Source organism: Homalodisca vitripennis, chromosome 4 (assembly GCF_021130785.1).
Source record: "Homalodisca vitripennis isolate AUS2020 chromosome 4, UT_GWSS_2.1, whole genome shotgun sequence".
NCBI lineage: Eukaryota > Metazoa > Arthropoda > Insecta > Hemiptera > Cicadellidae > Homalodisca > Homalodisca vitripennis.
Genome location: NC_060210.1, coordinates 23,194,156 through 23,220,332, shown reverse-complemented (window position 1 = coordinate 23,220,332; position 26,177 = coordinate 23,194,156). Strand labels below are relative to the sequence as shown.

The 26,177-nt window shown below is 31.8% G+C and overlaps 1 protein-coding gene across 22 annotated transcripts in view; it reads right to left on the bottom strand.

The window, feature by feature from the left end:
• Positions 1–25,078, bottom strand: part of LOC124359040 (calcium/calmodulin-dependent protein kinase type II alpha chain) — a 393,022-nt gene extending 367,944 nt beyond the window's left edge. For all 22 annotated transcript variants that reach the window (XM_046811406.1, XM_046811401.1, XM_046811405.1 and 19 more), the window contains exon 1: positions 24,938–25,078. In XM_046811406.1, the coding sequence (XP_046667362.1) occupies positions 24,938–25,002 (65 nt within the window). In that variant the 5' untranslated portion in view covers positions 25,003–25,078. The remainder of the gene's footprint in view (positions 1–24,937) is intronic.
• Between the last annotated feature and the right edge of the window lie 1,099 nt (positions 25,079–26,177).

The following is a 26,177-nucleotide window of genomic DNA, read 5'->3' as shown; positions in this document are numbered from 1 at the left end:
ATAAGTGTGTATTAACAGGTTCTAAACAATTCAATTTTTGCCAATGATAAAATCATTTTCTATTACTTGAAAGAAGAAACATAAAACAAATTTTTTTTAAATATTTACTGGTTTAACAGTATATATTTAACTGTTAAATATATATATGGGTGTGCTGTACAGTTATATACGCATGTAGCACCTTATATTGTAAGACAAAATGTCAATAAAGGAATAACACTGTTTTTCATTGATTTTTAATATAACATGCAATTCAATTTGTTTCCTGACGGTCATAAATCAATACACTTATACGTTCCTACACATCACAGCATTTTCAAGAACTATAAAGTACACAATAAACTAAAATAAGACAACACAGATATTACTGTATGCTTTAAGGGCTAAGAGTGCAAAACATTTTAATAGTGCATCGGATTAAGTAAGAGAATATTTCGTGTAATCAAAAAACTTTGCTTGGCATCAGGCCCGTACTCAGACCTGTTTTTTCAGAAAATTTTACTGGGGCCCAGACTCCACCACACGTCTACGGGGTGGGGTGACATGGCCCAGCTGAATATCTGTTCCGAAGCCCGCCAAAGCTGAGTAATGAACAAAACTGTTATGAACAAAAATCATTTACACACAAACATTACTGCACATGCAGAGATCAGTTGAGTGTATTGTACGCCACAACACGTGTCACGAAGCCACAACACGTGTCACGAAGCGGACTCCTCTAAGAGTTCATGCAAAACTTCAAAGCCCATTTAGTTTTTAAGATGTCGTACAGACAGACAGAAGGGCAATTATACAGAAAAGACATGTTTACATCCCCTGGTAGATGAAGAGAAATTCTGCCAGCTTACTAGGTGATAGGCTTCAACGTGCTGAACCATCATAGAACTGATTCTTGTGTATGTAGAAATTAAGTGTCATGCAACATAAAAAGTCCACAGACAAAATATTTGTAAAATATCTTAATCGTATGTTACTACATATTACAATATCATTGTAATATGATTGTATTCGGTTTGTCTATAAAATTATTTGTTTACGGTTATTGCTGCCATTGTGGTTACCCAAAAGATAAATATAAAAATGTTCACTTACGCTCAGCGAAATCCTATGGTGTACATCATCATGGAACTCGATGTGCCCCATATAGAAATTTTCGCCTATAGATCATGTCATCCTTTAGATATCTTGCAGATGAACAGAAATGAAATGTTTTCTAGCCAGAGTAAGGCTTTACTGACACCCAGCCAATGGCACACTGGACGAAACCACAGTATTCACCAATCACTACTTACTCTACCTGCATACAGACATCATCTACCTAATTCGAGGTCTCACAACTCATTAATTTTCTTCCATTCCACATTGCAAAGTTGTTACGTGACACGAGTCACTAGCATCAGAGCAAAGGAGATTTAATTTTAAGAGTACAAATTTCATCCATAACCCTACAACTATATAACAACAATATAAGTTGCTCGATAAAAAGATTCACCCATTAATTTAAAAATATACTTGATTGAAATAAAAAAATCAATGATCAAGTCAAGTAATAATCTTTGAGGCCTTGAGGTCTCAACAAACAAAACAGTAGTGTCAGAGTAAATGTTATAGTTATTAACAATTGCAAAATTTGGTTTCATATATTTATAGTAAAAACCCTGACAGTGTTGCTTCAGAAGTCTTACAATACAATAAGAAATTCTTACAATAGGTTAATAAATTCTACTGCATCTTCGGAAACATACTTTGATTGATAATCATACTCTGACTAACCGGTGCAAATCTCTGCATTTAATAAGATTATAACTAACCAAAATTACCAATCATCGTTAATTGAAGAAACAAAAACCTAATCCACTGGAAGCAATGTTTGTCACATTACTGTACAAGAAGTAATTGAATGCCTTTGTCTCAAGTTGTTAAATCATGAATCAGATAGTTGAGATGACCTGGTCATGGCAGTCAGTGTGGACTGTGAGACGGCTGTGTGTTCTGGCGGCCTGTCTGGTAGGTCTATGCCCACATTCTTCTAGAGCTACTCTACAAGTAGATCATTCTGTTCTCTTGCTCTTAAAATAGAACAAATTACATCTGCAGTGGTTGGCACTTTTCTTAATGCGTAGAAAGAGAGTTAATTTTGTTTGGGCTTTGAAATATTAATTTATAATTTTAAGTCTGATATATTATGGCATAAATGGCATACCTGTACAGTGACAAATGATTATAGAATCTTAAATTTAACTAAAATAATTTTAAACATGATCAAAAATTGCTGTCACAAAATACAAATAATTTCTCTCCTACCATGCGATCCACATGTATCAAACTGATCAACAACAGTTTTTATCACAACTTGGTATTTATTACCTATAAATCTCTCTACATGTCTGATGTCATTATGCCATTCATGATTTATGACAATAAAAGTGAGATTTAGATGAACATTGGCAAACTTAGCTTGATATATCATAAGGTGAAATACAGCCCGTCATTAGGGATTATACTGAACGCTTACAAATAAGAGTAAATATTGTTCAACTAGTAAAAAACTTACTTAATGTAGTTTAAAATATCTACTTTGCTAAGGTAAGAGAACGCCACACCGCATGTACATATCACAATGATTTTGCATAGAACTTTCAAGTATATAGCTGATTTCTGACACACACACCCACATGCGCGCGCGCACGCGCACACACACACACACACACAATCAATAGTTAAGAGACTAAAGTAATAAATGTGGAGATGCAATACAGTTCAGTTACTGAAAATCAGCAGTCAAGAGACTAAAGTAATAAATGTGGAGATGCAATACAGTTCAGTTACTAATAATCAGCAGTCAAGAGACTAAAGTAATAAATGTGGAGATGCAATACAGTTCAGTTACTGACAATCAGCAGTCAAGAGACTAAAGTAATAAATGTGGAGATGCAATACAGTTCAGTTACTGACAATCAGCAGTCAAGAGACTAAAGTAATAAATGTGGAGATGCAATACAGTTCAGTTACTGAAAATCAGCAGTCAAGAGACTAAAGTAATAAATGTGGAGATGCAATACAGTTCAGTTACTGACAATCAGCAGTCAAGAGACTTAAAGTAATAAATGTGGAGATGCAATACAGTTCAGTTACTGACAATCAGCAGTCAAGAGACTAAAGTAATAAATGTGGAGATGCAATACAGTTCAGTTACTGACAATCAGCAGTCAAGAGACTAAAGTAATAAATGTGGAGATGCAATACAGTTCAGTTACTGGAAATCAGCAGTCAAGAGACTAAAGTAATAAATGTGGAGATGCAATACAGTTCAGTTACTGACAATCAGCAGTCAAGAGACTAAAGTAATAAATGTGGAGATGCAATACAGTTCAGTTACTGACAATCAGCAGTCAAGAGACTTAAAGTAATAAATGTGGAGATGCAATACAGTTCAGTTACTGACAATCAGCAGTCAAGAGACTAAAGTAATAAATGTGGAGATGCAATACAGTTCAGTTACTGACAATCAGCAGTCAAGAGACTAAAGTAATAAATGTGGAGATGCAATACAGTTCAATTTCTGACAATCAACAGTTAAGAGACTAAAGTAATAAATGTGGGGAGAGGTTGCTCTCACTTTGTCAATATAGGATCACTGGACCTTTGTAACTAATGTCCTCCGGGGAACCTTGATAGCAACTCCAAGGCTTCTCAGACCCTTCTCAGTCATTTCATCTAACTTACACACCTCTATGTACTCTGCTTTATCAGTGGCCTGTTAGTTAGATGTACGGTTTAACATCTAAATGTGATTTTATTAATTGATATTTTATAAAAATTCTTCAAATTTTTGAAAGAATAATAATGCCAATGTTGAATGACAGTTTTGTAAGTAGCGACTGTTTAAAATAAAACGTTAATATTTTATTAATATATATATATATATATATATATCGTATGGGGGACAAAGGCAGCTATCCATAAATAAATAAATTAAAAATTACAATTATTAAAAAGTACGTAAGAACAAAGTTCTTGAGTCATAAATTAAAAATAATATTAAAATCTCCGTCACAAAGCTAAATCCAAATTACTGAGCCAGTTTAGAGACCCTTCATTTTATTAATGAAAAGTTATTACAAATCTTAGTAGTGCTATATAAATGAACCATAATTTTAAAATGGCAAACACCATTAGGCTTCTTTAATTTTTTATAATATTATCAATTTAGAAATGGAAGAATTACTGAAATATACTATTTGGTTGATAAAAAATCCACAATTTTCTAAAATGAGCAACAAGATTTGTTTATTTATTAATTTACGCTAATCATAACTTACATTAGCTTGAAGATGTGCTAAAACTTGCATTTCTGTGATCATAAAAATAACAAAAATAAATTCATATTACTATTTGTTACTCCATAATAATAGTTCATACAAATGTGAATCATTTTTTAGAACAACAATAACAAGGTTTTACACTTTGAAATACATAAATGTAAATTTAACTGCATTTTCACACTTGTTTTAAACCCTTTAAAAGATAGAGAATAGCTAAGGAATTATGCTCAACCCACTTGACTGAAAAATGTCCAGAAAATGTGTACGGTAATACGTGATTTGTGTGAGACATGTGGTGTACAGTACGATTGCGCTCTGGGGAGCCCTTGGAACCAACTTACAGATACATTGAATTGCCAGACAAACTGATATTCATTGTCTTCCTGAAATTTATGTACAAGAATCTTAAAACTTAACTGCTACCACAGAAGTACTCCCCAGATATTACTTATTGCTGACAAAATGCAAACAGCTGAATCATTTATCAAGATGTTTACTGCTCTACCAGTTAAAATTAATTCTTATGGAAAAGTTATTAAACAAATATCTATTTCCAAATTTATTCACTAAAATGTTATATATAATTCTCCAATAAAAGGCAACGTACGAAGATAAAAATACGTATTGAACAGAAAAATCTAGACTTACTTTTAGTACTTTAATATAGACTTAATAATGAAAAATTTTAAATGGATTAACCGACAATCACATACTTAAATATGTACAAAATCAAGGCAATGCACTAAAAAATCAACTCAATGCAGAAATGTAAACCCCTTTGGATGGTTATAAACCTAGTAATTACAATTCATATATTTTTCCTTGGAAAAAATAAGTGATTCACTTCCTATCTGAAAAAAATTAACTAAGTAATACAATGCTGCACACGAAATAAATTTAAAATTGCATTTGTCAAGCCAAAACCCGAATTTTCTCTTAATGGAGTTCCACAAAAATTATAGCTAGGCCTTTTTATCTTTAAAACAACCTGATATAAAATCCTGGAAAAACAAAAACCTATTTGTTTTTAAACCAAACAAATTAAAAGTGCAAAAATATGCTAGGGGCCATCTTTGCTTATATTGATACAGAAATAGACATCTCTGATGTGGATGAACTACTGGAGGTAATATTGATCATTGTCTTGACTGGAATAATCATGTAACTTCCCTGACCTTTCCTAAGGATAGATTGTCCTACACAAGTCCTATTTGTGCTATTCCTGTGGACTACAAGTTTTTCTCACTATAAACTTTGACTTTTTTAACAATTGGTACAAATAAAAATAGAACGTTACCAGTATACATATATAAATAGTTTAAATTTAAATTAGTATTTAAAAAATTGAAATTTAGTGAAAAATTTGAGTTTATTTGTCTTATACATAAAATTTGTTTTACATTTTAACAGCATACTTCTCACGTTAGCCATTAAATTTGGCCTATGCAAAGTATTACGCTTTTATACTTTTCATACCACTAGATCATAATTTTTTATTGTTGTACAAAATCATACATCCTACATAATGTAATATTTCAAAATTATGGAAATATATAGGCTACATTAGAAAACATTGAACCATTAACATATATTTTTGGCCAATCTGCACGTTCAAGTTAAAAAAAAAACCAGCAACACATCTGTTAAATAAAGTGGGTAATAAAAATTTGTTTTTTTTTAACAATATTTTTTTCTCTTTTAATTAATTGTTAATATAAAAAAAATAGAGCACTACTTTTTGAGGATTGAAATCAAGGTTAAGCACACAATAACTAAAAAATCTTTTTAAGAATAACCTTATGTCTTAAAAATTATTTTTAATTATAAAAATCATTATAAAGAATGATTGTGACTGGTAAACAATAAAAATGTAATATTCATCTCCACATCATTAATGAATCTGTCATTAAATTTGTTATTAAAGTAAAAAGTGACTTAAATAAACCTATAATTACATCTAGTGAATTAATGAAAATAATCCATATATACCATGTAAAATTTAGTTTGAAAATTGTGACCCCTGATGATGTAGCAAGGGCTATAAAAAATATGAATCAAACAACAGTTTAGATTGTTACAATACATCCAACAATTTGTTTAAAAAACTAGTTTTAAGTTTTAGTTATCCTTTTCTGTTCTGTATCAATAGAGTTCAGGAGGAAGAGGGATTTTCCTGACCTACTTAAAATATCCTGGGTTTGTCCAATTTATAAAAAGGCTCAAACAAATCAGCCTGATAGTTATCACCCTATCTCTAATATACCAGTTTTATCTAAAGTTATTGAAATGATAGTTAGTTTATGAACAAGTAAATATTTTTTGAAAATATTAATCTGCTTGATACATTACAATTTGGCTTTAGAAAAGAAGATCTACAACAGATGCCCTGGACAACTTGTTGAGACAAATTTATGAAGCCTTTGAAAACAAAACCTATGCTTAAGTCATCTTATTTGATCTTAAAAAAAGTGTTTGACTGTGTCAGCCAACCTGATCTTTTCATCATCAGGAGGCGTTCATGAGGAGTCGGGTCTTCTACAAGGGTCAGTTTTAGGTAGTTTTTTATCTATATATTAATGATTTACTCTTTTCTGTAAAATGTAAAACAATATTGTATGCAGGTGACACCAATTTATTAAATACAAGTTATAAGCTTGATGAACTGGAAAGGTTGTCTTTTCATAAGATCATACAGAATGCAGGAATGTGGTTTTGATTTTAATGGTCTTTCTCTCAACAATAAAAAATCCAAAATATACTTTTTAGCCTCAAATCCCATAAATGCATTTAAATAGTAACTTAGTGATTTTTAGTAAATTGTTAGGCATTTATATAGATAGCCAATTATACTGGAACACTCATTCTGATTATGTTAAAACCAAAATTAGTGTTAAGTATCTATTAAGTAATCTTAACTATTGTCATTCTAAAAACCTATGTAATGACAACCTACTTTGCACATTTTCAATCATTTTTAAGATGCGTATTGATTTTTTGGGGTGACAAACCCAGGGTTCAACAAATTTTAATTTTACAAAAGCTTAAGAAAAAATTGATAGGGAACATTCCAGAGATCACTGTAAAGGTATTCAAGAACTTTAAAAAATACAAACAATAATAAATGTATACATCTATGATTTAGTTCTGTATGTTTTAAATAATTTGGATAGTTTGAAATAAAAAAGTTACTGTAATTAGTTTTGTTACAAAAAACCTAATATCCCAACTAATATATACTGTATCTATAACAAACAGTATGATTTAGGGTATTTTAATGAACGGTTAAAGTGTTAATATTGTATCGATTTGACATGTTAGTGTTTTAAGTAACGTTTTTAGAAACATTTGAAATTAATATAGAACCAAAACACAAGTTTCACATTAAATTCTTTACGTAATTTTCAAAATACTTTAAACCCAAGCATTGCTTCCTGAAAACATGTACACATGTGTCAAAGTATAGTACACATAATGCTCTGCTATATGAACTATGCTTTAATTGTGAGACAGAAACCTGAATTTTTCATCCCACATTGATTATGTAGCACGTAAGCTTTGTTCTGGAATCTTTGTGCTTCGTAGACTGGCACCTTTTACAAACGCTGCGATCCTCTTAACAACCTACTACGCTCTAATTTTCCCTTATCTTTCCTATGCGGTGACAATCTGGGGATCGGAAAGTTGTCGCACAAAAGTGCTTTTTGTCTTGCAGAAGAAGGCAGTGAGAATGGTAGTGGCATCCGTTGAATGGAGACTTGCAAGCCTGTTTTTAAAGAACTTAAATTGCTTACCTTCCCAAGCATTTATGTTTTTCAAACCTCGATTTTCTTCCAGCAGAACCATGGTGTTTTCCAGTCCCTTGTTCCTCAGTTGGGATATAGTCTTCGACAAAAACATAAACTGAATATTCCTTACCATTCCACTACTTTTTTTAAACATCACACCTTTTACAATGCCACGTCCCTTTTTAACGCTCTTCCTTAGAGCTGAAAAAGTTTTATTTTGTTTTAAAAGAATGCTTAAAACTTATCTTATTGAACACTGTTTCTATTCTGTAGATGACTACATTAATAGCAATACGTAATTTATTTAGTCCTTCCTATGTATTTTGTTCCTATGTAAATTGTTCTCTACACATGATTGTACTAAGTTGACACAAACCAATGCATTGTAATATGTTATATGGAATAAAGGATGTTTTGATTTGAGAAACAGAAATTTTAACAGACAGCACCACACCACACAATTCATGGATGGTTACAAATATGAAAAGAAGAAGAGTAAGAGAGATGTGTGTGGGAGAGGTGTGTGGTGAGACACCTGACAGCTGATATCCCCTTGACGAATGACCTGTTTTTGACCTCACTTGTTGTTGGGGCTAATGTTACAAGAGAGCTCAGCTGCATGAGCACCACACATTTCATGGATTGTTACAAATATGAAAAGAAGAAGAGTAAGAGAGATGTGTGTGGGAGAGGTGTGTGGTGAGACACCTGACAGCTGATATCCCCTTGACGAATCACGTGTTTTTGACCTCACTTGTTGCTCGGGCTAACGTTACGAGAGAACTCGGCTGCCTGAGCACCACACACTTCATGGATGGTTACAAATATGAAAAGAGTGTGAGAGACATGTGGGGGAGAGGGGTGTGGTGCGACACCTGACAGCTTGAAGGTTATTTTTGACGATGGAAGGATTGTGAAGGAAACAGGATTTTTCCGGACATTTGCCATCGTTCAGTGAAATAATAAATCAGTAACACTACGTTTCGAGATCTGCAATCTGATCTCTTCTTCAGGTAAAGAACTAACCTAATACATAATTACAAACTAGGTTAAATTAAACAAATCTTACCCAAGCGTTGTGGCACGCCTAAGTCAGTTTAGTTTTAATGATTAGTGTTTTGTATAGTTTTTTATTAAGTGCATGTTTATAGAGTTAGTGAAGTTGACAAACAACATGTAGGTTGTGATTCCTGACTTAGGCGTGCCACAACGCTTGGGTAAGATTTGTTTAATTTAACCTAGTTTGTAATTATGTATTAGGTTAGTTCTTTACCTGAAGAAGAGATCAGATTGCAGATCTCGAAACGTAGTGTTACTGATTTATTATTTCACTGAACGATGGCAAATGTCGGAAAAATCCTGTTTCCTTCACCTGACAGCTGATATCCCCTTGACGAATCACCTGTTTTTGACCTCACTTGAACGTTACGAGAGAGCTCGGCCTGAGCACCACACACTTCATGGATGGGTACAAATATGAAGGGAAGAAGAGTGTGAGAGATGTGTGTGGGAGAGGTGTGTGGTGAGACACCTGACAGCTGATATCCCCTTGACGAATCACCTGTTTTTGACCTCACTTGTTGCTCGGGCTAACGTTACGAGAGAACTCGGCTGCCTGAGCACCACACACTTCATGGATGGTTACAAATATGAAAAGAGTGTGAGAGACATGTGGGGGAGAGGGGTGTGGTGCGACACCTGACAGCTTGAAGGTTATTTTTGACGATGGAAGGATTGTGAAGGAAACAGGATTTTTCCGGACATTTGCCATCGTTCAGTGAAATAATAAATCAGTAACACTACGTTTCGAGATCTGCAATCTGATCTCTTCTTCAGGTAAAGAACTAACCTAATACATAATTACAAACTAGGTTAAATTAAACAAATCTTACCCAAGCGTTGTGGCACGCCTAAGTCAGTTTAGTTTTAATGATTAGTGTTTTGTATAGTTTTTTTATTAAGTGCATGTTTATAGAGTTAGTGAAGTTGACAAACAACATGTAGGTTGTGATTCCTGACTTAGGCGTGCCACAACGCTTGGGTAAGATTTGTTTAATTTAACCTAGTTTGTAATTATGTATTAGGTTAGTTCTTTACCTGAAGAAGAGATCAGATTGCAGATCTCGAAACGTAGTGTTACTGATTTATTATTTCACTGAACGATGGCAAATGTCCGGAAAAATCCTGTTTCCTTCACCTGACAGCTGATATCCCCTTGACGAATCACCTGTTTTTGACCTCACTTGTTGCTCGGGCTAACGTTACGAGAGAGCTCGGCTGCCTGAGCACCACACACTTCATGGATGGGTACAAATATGAAGGGAAGAAGAGTGTGAGAGATGTGTGTGGGAGAGGTGTGTGGTGAGACACCTGACAGCTGATATCCCCTTGACGAATCACCTGTTTTTGACCTCACTTGTTGCTCGGGCTAACGTTACGAGAGAGCTCGGCTGCCTGAGCACTACACCTTTCATGGATGGGTACAAATATGAAGGGAGAAGAGTGTGAGAGATGTGTGTGGGAGAGGGGTGTGGTGAGACACCTGACAGCTGATATCCCCTTGACGAATCACCTGTTTTTGACCTCACTTGTTGCTCGGGCTAACGTTACGAGAGAGCTCGGCTGCAGATGCTTACTAAATACCTCACTTTATTCCTTGTTAGTATATAACTCCATATTGTTCCTTTTGGTTTTTCATGATGAAATAACAGAAATGCATTTCTCAGTGTAGTATTTGCTGGGGAGAATATAAACAGTATAATTGCAATCAATTTGAGTACTGTCTCCAGAGAAAGATAAAACACAATTAAACTTACCTCTATAGGTTAGATTATTTTATTTGTTAATTATGAAGTGTTCCCCCATTCTCCAAGCAACTCATGCTTCTCCTAAAGTCCAAGTTACAACTCTATTGTCAGAAGTACTTAGGTTTGTACGAACACATTGGTTTAAAGTACACCTAAAAATTAAGGACAGAGTACAATAAACGACCTACCATAACCTACCATATTGATTACCATAACCATCGATACATAATATTCGTATATTGAATACTAGACTATCAATCGATATCAAAGTATCTGTAGACCTGAATAACAACCATATATTTGAATTTAAAATAATGAATTTAATATATACCGTGACAATCTCATAAATAATAACAAATAATTATAATAAAAATAGGAAAAACTCATATATAATTAAGAAATGATAGCAATATAAGAAACATTTGGAATAAACAAGAAATGTTAATATAACAAATTTTACAATAGAAAATAGGAACTTTGCAGTACCATGTTTTCTCATGGGTAGCTATGTTTAACCACTTTCAAGAAATGGTTGAAAGCATCCTCTTCCACTAAACTGTACCTCTCTTTTGTATAAATATTCACTGAGATGGTCTGCAAGCAGGTCAGCTGGTATACCACTTTTCAAACTTCGTTCCCTGCCCTCTATCAGCTTTAGACTGTCAGAGTGTTAGCACTAGTTGACAGGTTTAAAACATTTTTGCTTGATTATTAGTAAAATGGACAAAACCACATTCACAGTTCAGGATATACCTTCCGCAAGTCTTTGACTATGGTTGTTCCAAGCCTTTACGTACTTCTGATAGGTAGTGAGCGAAGAAATGTACTGTATATATACATGTGTGTGTATTACATTGCCAAGTTTTTGTGTGGGCATCTTTAAAAATTGATCTTTATTACTTCGAATTACTGTGACAAAAAAAATCAAAGAGAAGAACATGTTTTAGGTTCATCTCAAACATATTAGAATGCTTTTGTAAATTTGATGTAGGCCTATGAGTTGTTGTTTTGTACCCCATGTTTTTAATTTTTTTAACCTTATTTCGTTTTTATTCATATAAATAATGAAAGAACAAAATTGCACACTATCAAACATAGTGTTTTTGGAAACACTAAATTGAAAATTTTCTAAAATATTATGTAGTTATCTTTACAAGCAGTAGAAATGGTGGATGCAGAATGCAGAGAATAACAGTTTATAGAGAACAGTGAAGCACAGCTAATGGCCTGGGCTTGTCAACTGATAAGGAAAAGGCAAAAAAGGTGTGGTCATTTCCACTGAAAGATTACTCTAGACTGAGGAAGTGTGTAGAGGTGGTTTTGTGGACTGAATAGATTACAAGACAGGAAATCACATGTTGTCTAAACAGTGTATTGAACCACAAATCCTAATCTACTTATCCTAATATTATTATATAGCTTCGTGTAACAATCAAGAAAAAGTGATTAAGTTTATATCACTGCAAATTTAACTAGAACAGAAATAATCTAACTCAATAATTTCAGGATTCTAAACTACACGCATTACCTTTGTTTTGAACTTAACAGTAAAATCATGATTACACCCCAAATAAATTGATAAAATATAATTATTTTTATAATACCCAATAACCATTACTGCAAAAATATAACAAGCTTTAAAAGATTAATTTATTTAACTAAATATTCATCTTCATTGTTATTCACAAATACTCTCAGAAGTAGACTGATGTTTATTTGCACTTATCCATCAGACCCTAAATTGGGCACTTAACAAATTAATGTTACTTAATTATTTCTGATAGGCCAATGGTTGTCTAGGAGCATGTTATTAAAACATTTTGGAGGCAAGAGGGTACAAAAATGTTAAAAAATAACATACCACACATTTTCCACAGGTCTCTTTTTAGCTAGACAAACTAAAACCAAACGTCATATTCATAAATAAAAATATAAATCAGCCAACAAGATAAGAAGTGTCTATTTAGTTGTGTTACAACTTCACAGACAGGTAATATTAATACAAATTTGTTGAGATTCATCAGAATATTTATTTCATCCCAACTCGCAGCAAAGTGAATAATTAGTTTAAACTAAATGGTCTGCAACTTCGGAGATTGGTGAAAGATTTCAATATCTCACAATAAAGCTGGGCATCAAATTACAGAGTGGATATACGTAGCAGAAAAACAGAAAAACAAGAGGTCCCAAACTGGAGCATTGATGCACTCCCACACTAGTGATACATCTCTGAGAGTAGTGTGAATCACATTGTTCTATACCAAACCTAGGATTTGTCCAAAAATAAGACAACTGAGGGAGCTTATGAAATACCTTTTGAAAAATACACACTGAATCCATCAAACATATTCTGATATTAAAAATATAAATTTAAGTTGAATATGGATAGATCACCAGCAGTAATCATGGCTGTATTGACAAATCGTATCAGCTATTGACATTCAAGAGGCCAATATGTTAACTTATCTCTTCACCGAGGTATCCAATTGAAATATTATAATCCTTGAGCTCAAATATTGCTCTGATTCAATTTATTTGTACTTCAAAACAAAGAGCAGTAACAAAAAACACTTATGAACAGTTATCTGTCTTTATGTAGTTTTCTACGTAAATATTAGTTGTGAATTATGTTATTTAATAAGAAATATTAATTATTTATATGATTATAACTCACAAGTTAAAAATACCTAACTAAAGTAAACAAAGTACTCAATTTGTATTGAAACACAAACCAGAGTTTGGCTTACAATTTCAGATGGGTCAATGTGGTCTCAATGCTGATCACATTAGTACACAGTTAAATGTTCAGCTAACAACAGATTAACTCACATTAACTTTGCCAGACTGCTTACAAAGTCATTTTATGTAACTCTACTTGAAAAATATAACATTTTCCTCTACAAACATTCAGGAAACCAGCTAGCTATTAACACGATAAGCTTAAAAATAGATGGTACCAAAAAACTGGTACAAACGTTATCCCTTTTCTAAGATGTAAAACGTAAACAGAAAGTGGTCATTCTAATACAATCTACTAATTAATAAAATTATTTCCAGTAGCTCTCTGTTGTAATTTTCTTGTAATACCTTTAAAAATGTAATTGCAGTTTAAACAGTGTTTATCCTTTCTTTTATACCAGACTCAGGTAGAACATCACTGGTCAGTAACACTTTGCCATCTCATGGTATTGGGAACATAAAATTATTTTTTCACGTTAAAGAATAAAAGTTCTTGATTGTTGAAATAAAAATCTGAAAATGACCATGAGAAAAAAACATGAAAGTTTGAAAGTTACACTTACATCTTGTATTTCATTAATTGATTGGTCTATAATTTATCAAAAATTAAAGTTATGTTATTTTTAACACTAGTGTTTTTAAAGCTGAGAGAAGATCCGAACTTCTGAGAAAGAAGACACAACAGTCAGACAAAATCAGATGCAATGAAGCTGGGATCTGAGAAGAAAGTCTCTTGGTGGTCAAGCAATATAAGATGATGTAACGAAGCTGAGAGATTAGGGTGATCTGAGAAATATAGTTTTAATGGACAAATAACATCAGATGATGTAATGAAGCTGAGATATCAGGGTATGGTCTGAGAAATATATCTTTTAATGGTCAAATAACATCAGATGTAATAAAGATGGGAGAATGTCCAGGTAGTTTTGAGATAAATAACATGCCTTAATATTCCAGAGAAATCATATAATAAAGTTGGGAAGAGGTCTAGGTAGGATCTAGGACAGAAGTGTTGGGGTATAATAAATGTACTTGCTGGTTTTATACTGTCTATAGGAGTAAGGATACATTGTAAATAATTATAATTGCTATCCTGATTTGAAATTTATTTAATGTCATTAAGTTAATATATCTCATTCCTCATAGTTTATTACTAATTAAGGGTCGTTATACTATATTTAAACTTATATTAAAACATCTATTATTTGTTTGAATTTAACCATAATGTTAAAGTTAAATGTTCCTCACGGGACATGGTCATCTGAACTGAACACTTGCTCTTTAATTGTCCTGCAATAGCAAGGGAGCAGTATGCCATCTTTGGTAGTTTGGACAAGGGTGGTGAATTTCCCCAGGAGGACCTGATAGGTTGTTTTCGGTGGTTTGTGGAACTGCTGAAACTGTAGACTGGTAGGCCTCATGGTGTGCTTGTAGGGTGCGCAAAAGGCCCTTGAGGCTTAATTGCATTGTTAATAGGCCATTCCATAGAAGAAGAAAACCATTATGTTGTGAAGTCTCTTAATTTGTTGCTGATAGGACAGATCTAAAATGTATTGATATGGATTCCAGTATTTTATTGAAAATATTACAAATAACTGTAATATTATAGGTAGGATGAAAAATGTTTTGTTTATTTCATCAATATCATACAATAACAGTTACCATAAAATAAATACAAGAATTAAACTACTTAATAATATTTAAAATGTAATAGTTTTGAACATTTAATTAAAAAAAGACAGACTTGATAAAATATAAATATAAAACTTATTTCATACATTTGATTTTGATTTTAAGTAAATATATTTGTTAAAATTATCAAAATTTCAAAGCTGGATGATGATAAATGGCTTTACGATAAATGCTTGTATAAAACTATGCTGAGACTGCAATATGCAATATTTAACTGATGAAACTCATACTACTAACATTGTCGAAAGTATTCATATAAAAAGTTAACAAATAAAATTTTAACAACTTTTTGAATGGTGAATTACTGAATCTGAATAAACTAAATTGCTTGGTAGAAGAAATAACAGTTTACAAAATATCAGAGGGAATGAACACGGGATTGTTTGCTACAAGAGGCTATAAGAATGTGAGTGAAATACTAGAGACTGGACAATAACTCGTAAGACATGAGCCAGCCAGATGCAGGAGATGTTACATGCTCTTTATCTTTATATACATGACTACCAGGACTCTAGAGACCCAGGCCTGACGTAAAATGTCACTTTAACATATGACAGCAGTGCATGCATGAATGCTTTATGTATCACACATGTTTCAGCTGCTCAAGATATTGTGAAATGTTGTTCTAACTGGTGTGTATCTAGGCTATGAAATTGGTACCACTTCACCTTCCTAATGAAGAATGTAAGTGTTCTTTATATAGTATTTTACTTCACTGCTGGTTTTCATAGATTTGCTTTGTCAGTTATTTTAATAATTAATTTTGATAATGATTAGTTAAAGATATAATAATTGCACCTACAAAAGTTAGCACAAAATACATAATAACTATAACACCAATATTATACAAATAGTGTTTAAAAAATAATATAAATTACCTAAAATATTTAATAAATGCTGTTTTAGGACTCAAAAACTAACAATTCACTTCACAATATTTAAAGGCAATAATAAATGGATAACACAATCAAATATCACAAAATTTATTTTTGTTTTCAACGATAGGCATTTACTTTCTTTTCATGGGAAAAGTTTTTAGTTTCTGGAAAGTTTAAAAGAGATAAAAAAATAAATTACGTAAAGTTTTATAATAAGCAGATATTTTCATAAGCCAACTATAAAAAACTGGCACAAATCTTTATTTTATACAAACACAGTGAACATAATCCATTAATGAAGGAAACAGGATTTTTCCGGACATTGGTTATCATCGTTCAGTGATACAATACAATTTGTACCACTACGTTTCAAGATCTGCAATCTGATCCCTTCTTCAGGTAAATAATTAAACTAGTGCATGACTCCAGAGCGCCATGACACAGTTATTTAATTTGTATAAGTAAATCTGTTTTTATCACCATTATGGAAATTTTTATTCAGATTTAGAACAAAAACAATCTGGACTAGACTACAAAAGAAACAACTTTTAAATTTAAGTAATACATTTTTTTTTTTTTTTAAGTAAATATAAATCAACATAAACTTTGAAAACTAGCTCTATAAGATTTGTAAATTGTATTTTATCCAACAATATGTTTCAGACTTATATCAATGAAGTCACTCACTTACAACAGACCAAACAGATTATGTTAGAAAGAGCCTCCAACAAACCTTTGAATGGGTCTATTTATAGGTAACCCAAATGATCCCAATAACATAGAGAGCCAATTGCTACTAAACACTTATAGATTCTAAATTTGAACCAATTTAATAGTTCACCTGATCTGTTTATAGGGCAGTAAGATCGGTCCACAATAGAGGAAATATCCTACTTACAGAATGCCATACAGGGTGTGTTGCAACTCTTGTAACCAAGGCCATATACCACATACATACTGCTTAAAACTTTTAATGCATCATGCATTTCAGTATTTATATAAAATCTTTTATTTTTTATCTATCAGTCTTGTGTATTTAGTTATTGAAAGTTCCTAACTCGCACATGGTTTCTATTAAGCATTCCAATTTTATATTTACACAGCTATTCCATTTACTAACTCCTACATTGTACATAAACCATTAAGTACAAATGTTTAAAACTAACAAAACCTTAAAGACTAAAAAATATTCTGTAAAGCAAAATATTAACAACTATATGAATAAGATAACAATATGGAATATGATAACAACTGGCACTGCTTCCTCAGTATACTGACCTGGAGTATAAACAATTACTTGCAGGTTTTAGTGATTTTTAACTCAAAAATAAAGAAATAATTATTATTCAATGTTGAACTCTCATATGTGTAAAATATGTTACAATTTCACATGTGTAAAATATGTTACAATCGCGCCTGTCCATAGGAAATTACTTTTACAGATTGTCTAACAGTCTCCAGGGAGTTTTTAAATGTATCATCTCCGTTAAAAAAAGAGATATAAATACAGGTTTATGACAAAATTCTACTTCCATGGAAAGAAATTGTTTACATTAAAACTTTCACTTCCATTCCAAACTTTAAATAATCTGAATAACGAAGTACACCATATGACAAATCAAACTGGAGGGGATTAGTAGAGAATGTTTATGGTCAAACAAAATTTTAATCATATAACTTGTTTAAAACACTCTAATGTAATAAAAACAAGTCAGATATTATTGGTAACTATTGGTGATATTCCACGGATAGAAATTGTTTTATATTATGGACAGGATCTCCTTTAAAGTTATTTTTTTATTACTTATTTCTTTTAGTGCTCTGCAATAAATTGTATTCTTATAACTTTGGTCTTTAGAAAAAGACGATGAAAGATAATAACGTTGTTTAGTCCTACTGACAAGTATAAGTAGAACCCTTGGTGAGCATGACCCTTCTTATTCCTTGATAATTCGCATGTAAATATCTCTGTTAATAATGAACAATGTTATACGAACATGCAAAACTGTGAGGAAAATTTGTGTGACAAGTGAATGATAAGTTAAAAATAATGATGTGAAAGTAATTTAATTAGGCTACTTGGAAACATTTGTGGAGACGAAGTTGGTCTATTAGGCCCGGATTACAGTGGTCAAGTTGGCCAGATGAAAACAAAAAGTGGTAACAGTGTTTACCAAGTTTGTCCAGACAGCAGGACGCCCTCACACTTAACTGCCGGGCCCAGTTTCCATGGTGATCTTCGGCGGAATCAATACACCAATAATTAACTATGATAATTGGTGAGGTTGTCAAGTCTGTCAGCTGCTGGCACTCTGTTCACTGTCACTGCCTTCTCAATAACTTAATTTCCAGCTGATCATATATGAGCTGTATATTGTCATACAATTTACTTTCCATTCTTTATTATCATTGCTTGTCTAAAGGGTGAACTCTACCCAAACAATTTTTATGTAACATCTTTACATTATAGCACCTTAAAAGAACATTAAAAAAGAAATCTTTTGATGCCATATTTTACCAGTTTGTTTTAACTTCCCAGGAAATATAAATTTTTTTTTTAATTTACTTTTTAAAACTAGGTTTTTATTTAATAAAACAATACTACTTAAAAATATTGCTACAGTTTTTAGATAATCAAATTGTAATCTTTCACATAAGAAAAAAAATAAAGGATTTACCTGCAAAACAACTTTGTTTATCGCTGTTCCCAGTGTTTAAGACATTGAAAATTACAATCTTCAGTAAACAGAACATAGTATAGAACATTTATTTAATTTGTAAAGAAAGTATGCATAACATATTATTTATTGTATGTATCATATATAAAAATGTTCAGCAAGATCTATAAAACAAATTCAAATTAGAAGTATAACTTAAAGTACTTTTTTAGTTCCTCTTAATGACTCAATATTTAAAGTTACATTGGAAAATAAAATCTGAAACCTAAAAGTATAAAACTATATAGTTAAAAGAATAATGAATTGTATCAGATTCGAATTAATTACACGTATTTCTACAAAAGTAGACAAACAACACTGGAATTGCCTGTAATAACACAATACTCAGAAACGGTACAAATGGGATAGTTAAAAATTTTATCAAAAACTAAATATATTTTCAAACAAAATTTAAATTAATAAAATTTAAAACAATAAAGTTAATGCCAAAAACTCACTTAATAATAATAGCCTAATCACTTTTCATCAATATTAATTTTATCTTCTCAGTAAAAGAGATTTCAAACCTGAACTTTATATTTTTCTTTAAAGCTGTTGCTACAGTTTTTACGGACTAAATAATATAATGGTGCATGTTATAATGTTAAGGTTTTATTGTGTAGGAAAGATGTAAAATACCATTATGTCTTTTAAAACATTCCAGAAAGTAAAACTACTTTCTTATACAATTGTTAAATCTAACTAAAACAATTGCCACATATATCATTAATTAATTTTAAACCAAAAAGTTCAAAATATAACTTAAGAATAGTATTTATGTGTGCGTGTGTGTTAGTAGTAGTAATTTTAGTAGAAAAACCTTCAACATATTTTCTCTTTACATTCTTTACACTCTTTACTTTACATCCACATACATAGACAAGAACAAAGTACTGTGTTGATAAAGAAAAAATATAAAACTTATCAGGGGCAATAGTAGCTTTGAGCACTACCTAATTTAAAAAATGTGCACTTTGGTATAATCCAGAGACCACTATTTTTTTAACAGTTTTTCTTACCGGCGACCAAAAAAAAAACTACATTATTAGAAATAAAATACGTTATTTCACTTACTGCGAACATTGCATGTCTTAATGACAATCTGTTCTTGTCTTCTGCCTACCGAAAAGAAATGATGTCGGCGGGAAAGTGGCAACTCTGTCCCTACCTACCATTTGTTATAGGCTATACATGCATACGTATTATAACTAATATAAAAGTTCAAAGTCGACATTTACGAGCGTTGACGTCATCTGAGCTTGAATTTAGATACTACTGTATCTCGAGGGATGTATTTTCGACAGAAATAAGTGGAGGTGCCACCAAAGCTCGCAATGATGGCCAGTTGCATTTCCGATCGGTACTTTCCCTACCTGAGATCACGAGCCAAATCGCCGACCGTGATCTGACGTCGGAAAAGTTGGACGATCTAGGACGTTATCTGAGGTCGGAAATGTACCGATCGGAAATGCCCCTGGCCATCATTGCGGGCTTCGGTGGCGCTTTCCCGCACTTCTGGCGAAAAAAGAAAAACATCCCTCAAGACAGTACCCAAATTCAAGCTCAGATCACGTGGGCGCTTGTAAATTTCTTCTTTAAATTTGGTACTACTAGTAACAAATTTATGATAACCTAATCTAAACCTGCTTATATCACGTAATAACAAAAACTAGATGGGAAGAGAGTGGCCTCCTTCTCGCCGACATCGCTTCCATTTAGGAGCAGGAAACAAGAACCGATCGTCTTAAATGACATGTAATTTTCACAGTACGTCAAATAAAGTTTGTTCTTTCTGATATTGTAATTTTTTAGGTCCCCGATATGAAAAACTGTTCCAAAAATAGTGACCGGATAATACGTAAGTACCAAAAAGGGACTTTGCAGTGGCACAGGTTGACAGAGTGATTGTGGCAAAGAGATTTTTATACTAAGCACATTTGCTTAGTATAAAAATGTACTGAATTTAAACAAAGATACCTAAAAAAATACTTATTTTATTATCTGTCTAAAAATGCAGAAAATGTATTCCATTAACATTTCTATTTGAAATAAATGGTGTTAGAAATGTACTTTTTTAATTGCCTTGTACAGCGATATTTTCTAAAACTCAGAAATGTATTTTTAAGTTTGTTTTTTATATCCTGAACATGAAATTATATTTACTATAAGGCACCAATGTCAATGTTCAAACCGTTCGACTTTAAAGGAGAATCTGAGTGGAACACAAATAACAAGCAGGATATTGAAGTATGCTGAAGAAACAAAGGAGGTGAGGTGCCAAGTAGACATGACAATGTAATTAATACCAACAGACTCCGAGTGCAACCACTTCACCCCACTCTTCACTGAGGTCATACATCACACACAAGGCTTCGTTATAGGTTATCGTCAAATCTCCACCACAATTGCTCATTTAATTCTTCTGCCATGCATATCATACATAATATAAATACCAATATCTGTACTTTTTTTAATAAACCAGTGACATGTATTTAATTGTAGAGAGTACAACATTACTATAACGTTAGAGATTAACATTTTACAAATTATGAATTTTTACAAGGATTATATAGTTTTAGATTATATTAATTGGCTGAGCATAATCGAAGTCTATCAGTCATAGGGCTGATATTTCATCTATGTCTGTCTGTTCTCATGATATCTCAAAAACAAACTGTTACATTATGAACTTGAAACTCTGCATGAAGCTTCACTTCTACATAGGCAACAAACACTGAGTTCTATGTCACTTCATGGGATTTGGCTGATCGTTAGCAAATATTTTTACATTGGTATATGGCTAACCTTCATGGCAACGAGAAAACAGCAGAATACATAAATTTGTAAACAAACTGAAAACCACAGTCGTAGGTGGTTAGTAGACGAATGAAGACGTATTGTGACCTGTATTCCGTAGTTCAGTTTTAATGATTAGTGTTTTGTATAGTTTTTTATTAAGTGCATGTTTATAGAGTTAGTGAAGTTGACAAACAACATGTAGGTTGTGATTCCTGACTTAGGCGTGCCACAACGCTTTGGTAAGATTTGTTTATTTTAACCTAGTTTGTAATATTATGTATTAGGTTAGTTCTTTACCTGAAGAAGAGATCAGATTGCAGATCTCGAAACATAGTGTTACTGATTTATTGTTTCACTGAACGATGGCAAATGTCCGGAAAAATCCTGTTTCCTTCAGATACATTTTGTCTGTTGGGGAGATGTAAAGATTTCTTTTATGTATGATGTCTGCCTGTCTATCTGTCCGCATGACATCTTGAGAATGGAATAATATATAGACTAGTTAGAAATTTGTCATTCAACCTTGGCAAAGCCTGTCACACAACACATACTTAATTTCATAGATTAAATCATTTAAAACACACAAAGTAAGTTATTTTTCTTGAGCTTGAAGATACAAAAAACAAAGTATTTTTGATTAAGTGCTCCATTACATTTTTTCTTATTTACATCTCCTGAAACAATTAGTTAAATTTTGGTCTTCCATTATAGAACACTACGTAGGAGTGTGTTTAGTAATATGAACCTGAATATTTTGCGTTAACAATAAAAAATGCCATATTTGTACTATTATGATTTAAAAGTAATTTTTTATCATATAATGTCTAAATATGAACTCACACTACAATGTTTGATTTTACGTACTCCCTGTATGTCAGATAAAGAATTTGCCCAAAAGTCTAAGACTTCTTATTCAAAATGTAAAAAAACAGAATTTTTGTTTCTAATTATAAATGTAACCATACAAATTAGGTCTGAATTTTACAAAATTTAGCATGCACCTTAAGTATAATTACTTTCAGAAAATTGTTCATTTCTGTGTGTTTTAACTCTTGAGGTTTTTATTGACAATGACTCATTTCTTTACTTTTTTACAATTCAAAATTAGTTTAAAATTTCAAGTTTTTTAAGTTTATCTGTTATAGTGTAGCTAAAAAATTAAACTAAATATACCTGTAAAATTTTCTTGTCAAGATTTACCATTATGCTACATACAAAGTTTAACTGGTCATTAATATTGGTTGTAACTTTTAATTTATTAGTGTGTAAGAAATAAACTGGAAAAATTACATTACTTTGGAGTATACACTACAGGTATTTAACTTATTTTGTGTTTGGCTTAATAGCAATGGTTTATATAACATCAAGTTCGAACCCCAGCACCATACAATTCTGTGCTTGGTAAAAGTAACTTAGAGAACATTGAGGTCACTTCTAGGACTTTTTCCATGATACTGTCCGCTGAGTTGGACTCAATGTCTCTGGCTTCGACCACCCCTGGCCTGATGCTTGGCAAACTGATCAAACTATCGTACTCAATCATAACAGCTTGTCGTTTTCTGATTTAATCAAGAAGGTTATTGCTTGGGCTTGAAGGGCTGTAGCCACATAAACATTGTAGTAGAGAGCAATAATTATGAAATACCTATAGAAGATATCAGTACTGTGAATGGCACATGGATTTGTAACCCCACATCAGTTCTTTCATGTCTGAAATATGCACGACAACAGGAAGGCAATGTTTGGATGTTTAATACTTAAGTACACACTGCCATTTGTTTTTATTCTCTAACACTCTTGACGTAGTTGCTAGGTTCAGCCATAAAATATGTGTGAAATACTAATTGTAAAATCTAACAACTTCAAATACATAATTTCAAGTTGTATTTAGTGGCTTCATCAGAGATTTACAATTAATTAAATGACAACATTTTAAACATGAATTTTCTCTTGTTAATATTACAATTTCACTCAGGCTAGACTGTACTTACTTCGAGCCCTTTCAAAGACTTGCTAAATGGTAAACTTACTTAATATTCCTAAATTTACCAGGAATTGTTTTTGATTTAACTTAATTGAGTAGAGCCTATTTCTTATGTTAGTATCATGTATGATATTTGGAAACGTCATTATGAAATAAAATTTAAGTACCGTAACAAGCTTACTACATTAATAAAGAAATCAAGAATGTTCTGTACATTCCTTTTTATTCACTCCACTCTATTCTAATCCTAAAGCTTTCAAAGTTTTGCTGGAGCCTAATAAATAAAAACAATAGAGTGGTACGGATATAGTAGTGCAACGATTAAGTTTACAATAATAATCTACATTAGTTAGCTAAATATTACAATCAGATACGGCCTAATGAATAAATAAACACCTATTAACAAATAAACATTTATTAAATAACAAATTATTACATTTTCACCATCACTACATAAAATTATTTTGCTCTCGTTTACTCTAATGATGAAAAATAGACAATCTTTCTCCCCCAAAACTGCATATAATACAAACAGTTTTATCCAAAATTCAAAGAGCTATAGTGGCCTGAACTACCCAAATCAGGTTAAATGAAGACAACTTTTCTTGGTGTCTTTTGAAAATTTTCCACTTAGGCTAGTACCTCAAATATTTCCGACCAACAGCATTTTTACTGGCCTAACTTATTTTAAATTTATTATATTAATAATATGTATACTAAATAGGCCTAGTATAAGCTTATATATTATAGATATAATAAATTAATTGGCATTTTTTAAATGACACCATTAATTGTATTTGCTCTAGACTAAATAACCATATATAGTGTAGCTAGTTTTAACTAATATGTTATTTTTATTGAATTGGCTGATTCTTTAGTTCAGAGACCCAGGATTTTAAATTGGCTTGTGTTCAATACTGAGTTTAAAACAGCACAGGAATCACCAACTCTACTCAACAACGTGCATCAGGTTCTATTTACAATCGAACGTTTGGCGGCACACTTATCATTTGTTGACAGAATTAGTGTCAGAATATTATCATTTGAAAACAGAATAGGGTTCAAGCCACCCCTTATCCCAGTTCCTAGGCTTACTGTCGTCTGCTCTCAGCGGGGAATGTACTGCAGGGAATAGCTGCGACAAAGGTCAATGGTCTTAATTATTAAAAACACGTTATCTAGAGTAAGTATTTAATAAATAGAGTACTTACTTTCCTAATTCCTCCTTGAGATCGTAATTATCACTAAATCTTGTACAGGCTGCAGGAGCAGCCATACCGATAACTACAAAATTTACTTCACTACTGGAAAATCCATCTACTACTTTACTCACTACGCAAGTCAGTTGTAATCAATAGACTTGAAAAAACTACTACATCCCATTTGTGTTAAAACTAAAGAGAATTAAGTTCTAAATGGTCCAATATCTTTAATTTGAATAAATATTTTATTCCATATGCGTTGTACACTGAATGTATGTTTTATATTGAAACATACTATGGTATAGTCATTGACTACGTTTGTACCATTGTCAGTGATGTAGGAGTACCAATAAAATAACAAATAAAATTTCCCTGTCTAGAAATGTACTATTACTTACCTGTATTTATCTTCTTGTTTGGCCTTATTTATTGGTCATAATATAATAATCATAATCACATCAGTTTGGAAAAAAATCATTACAATCGATAGTACTGTTTATATTAATACCATCAGTAAACATGCAATTAATAAAATATTGTGTAGGCCTATAAAATTATTTAATATTGTAAAATTGCTTTTGCCTTTCAATTAAAATCTAATATTTTTGTGTAGGCTACGCTAGTTTTTATAGGTAGGATAAACAGTATATTATGTCCTATTTTAAGTATCAATAGTTTTTATAAGAATTAGTTAAAAGCTCCAAATTCAAAGATGAGGTTTTTATAATTAATTTTTTTGTACAATTACTATTTACACAATATTATTTTATTATTAATACTTAATGTATTCATCCTAATGTAACGATTGTAAAATTGATTGTGTGTAGATTAGTCACATATTATATTGATATATTTACCTATTATCCAATAATACATCTTTATTGGTATCTTTCAATACTTTTTTGTTATTTATAGTTTAAAGTATTATTTATTATGTTCTTAATAGAACTGGCATATTTATTGGTACGATAATTTTATTTAATTTTAAATATTGTTTCTTATGTTGTATTCTTGTGCTTTAGAATGATAAATTTCCAATCTACAGAAAAGATAATTTTGTGTATTCTTTTTCTCAGAATGCTGAAAATCAATAAATATCCAGATTTTTGGAGTACCTAATTTTACTAAGATTACATACAGCACTAAAATTTAGAATCAGCCACAAAATATATGTAGGGATCAGTTGAAAAGATTTATTATAAACTCCAATTTTACTCAACAATTTTATTTGTGCACAAAAGTGTTCACA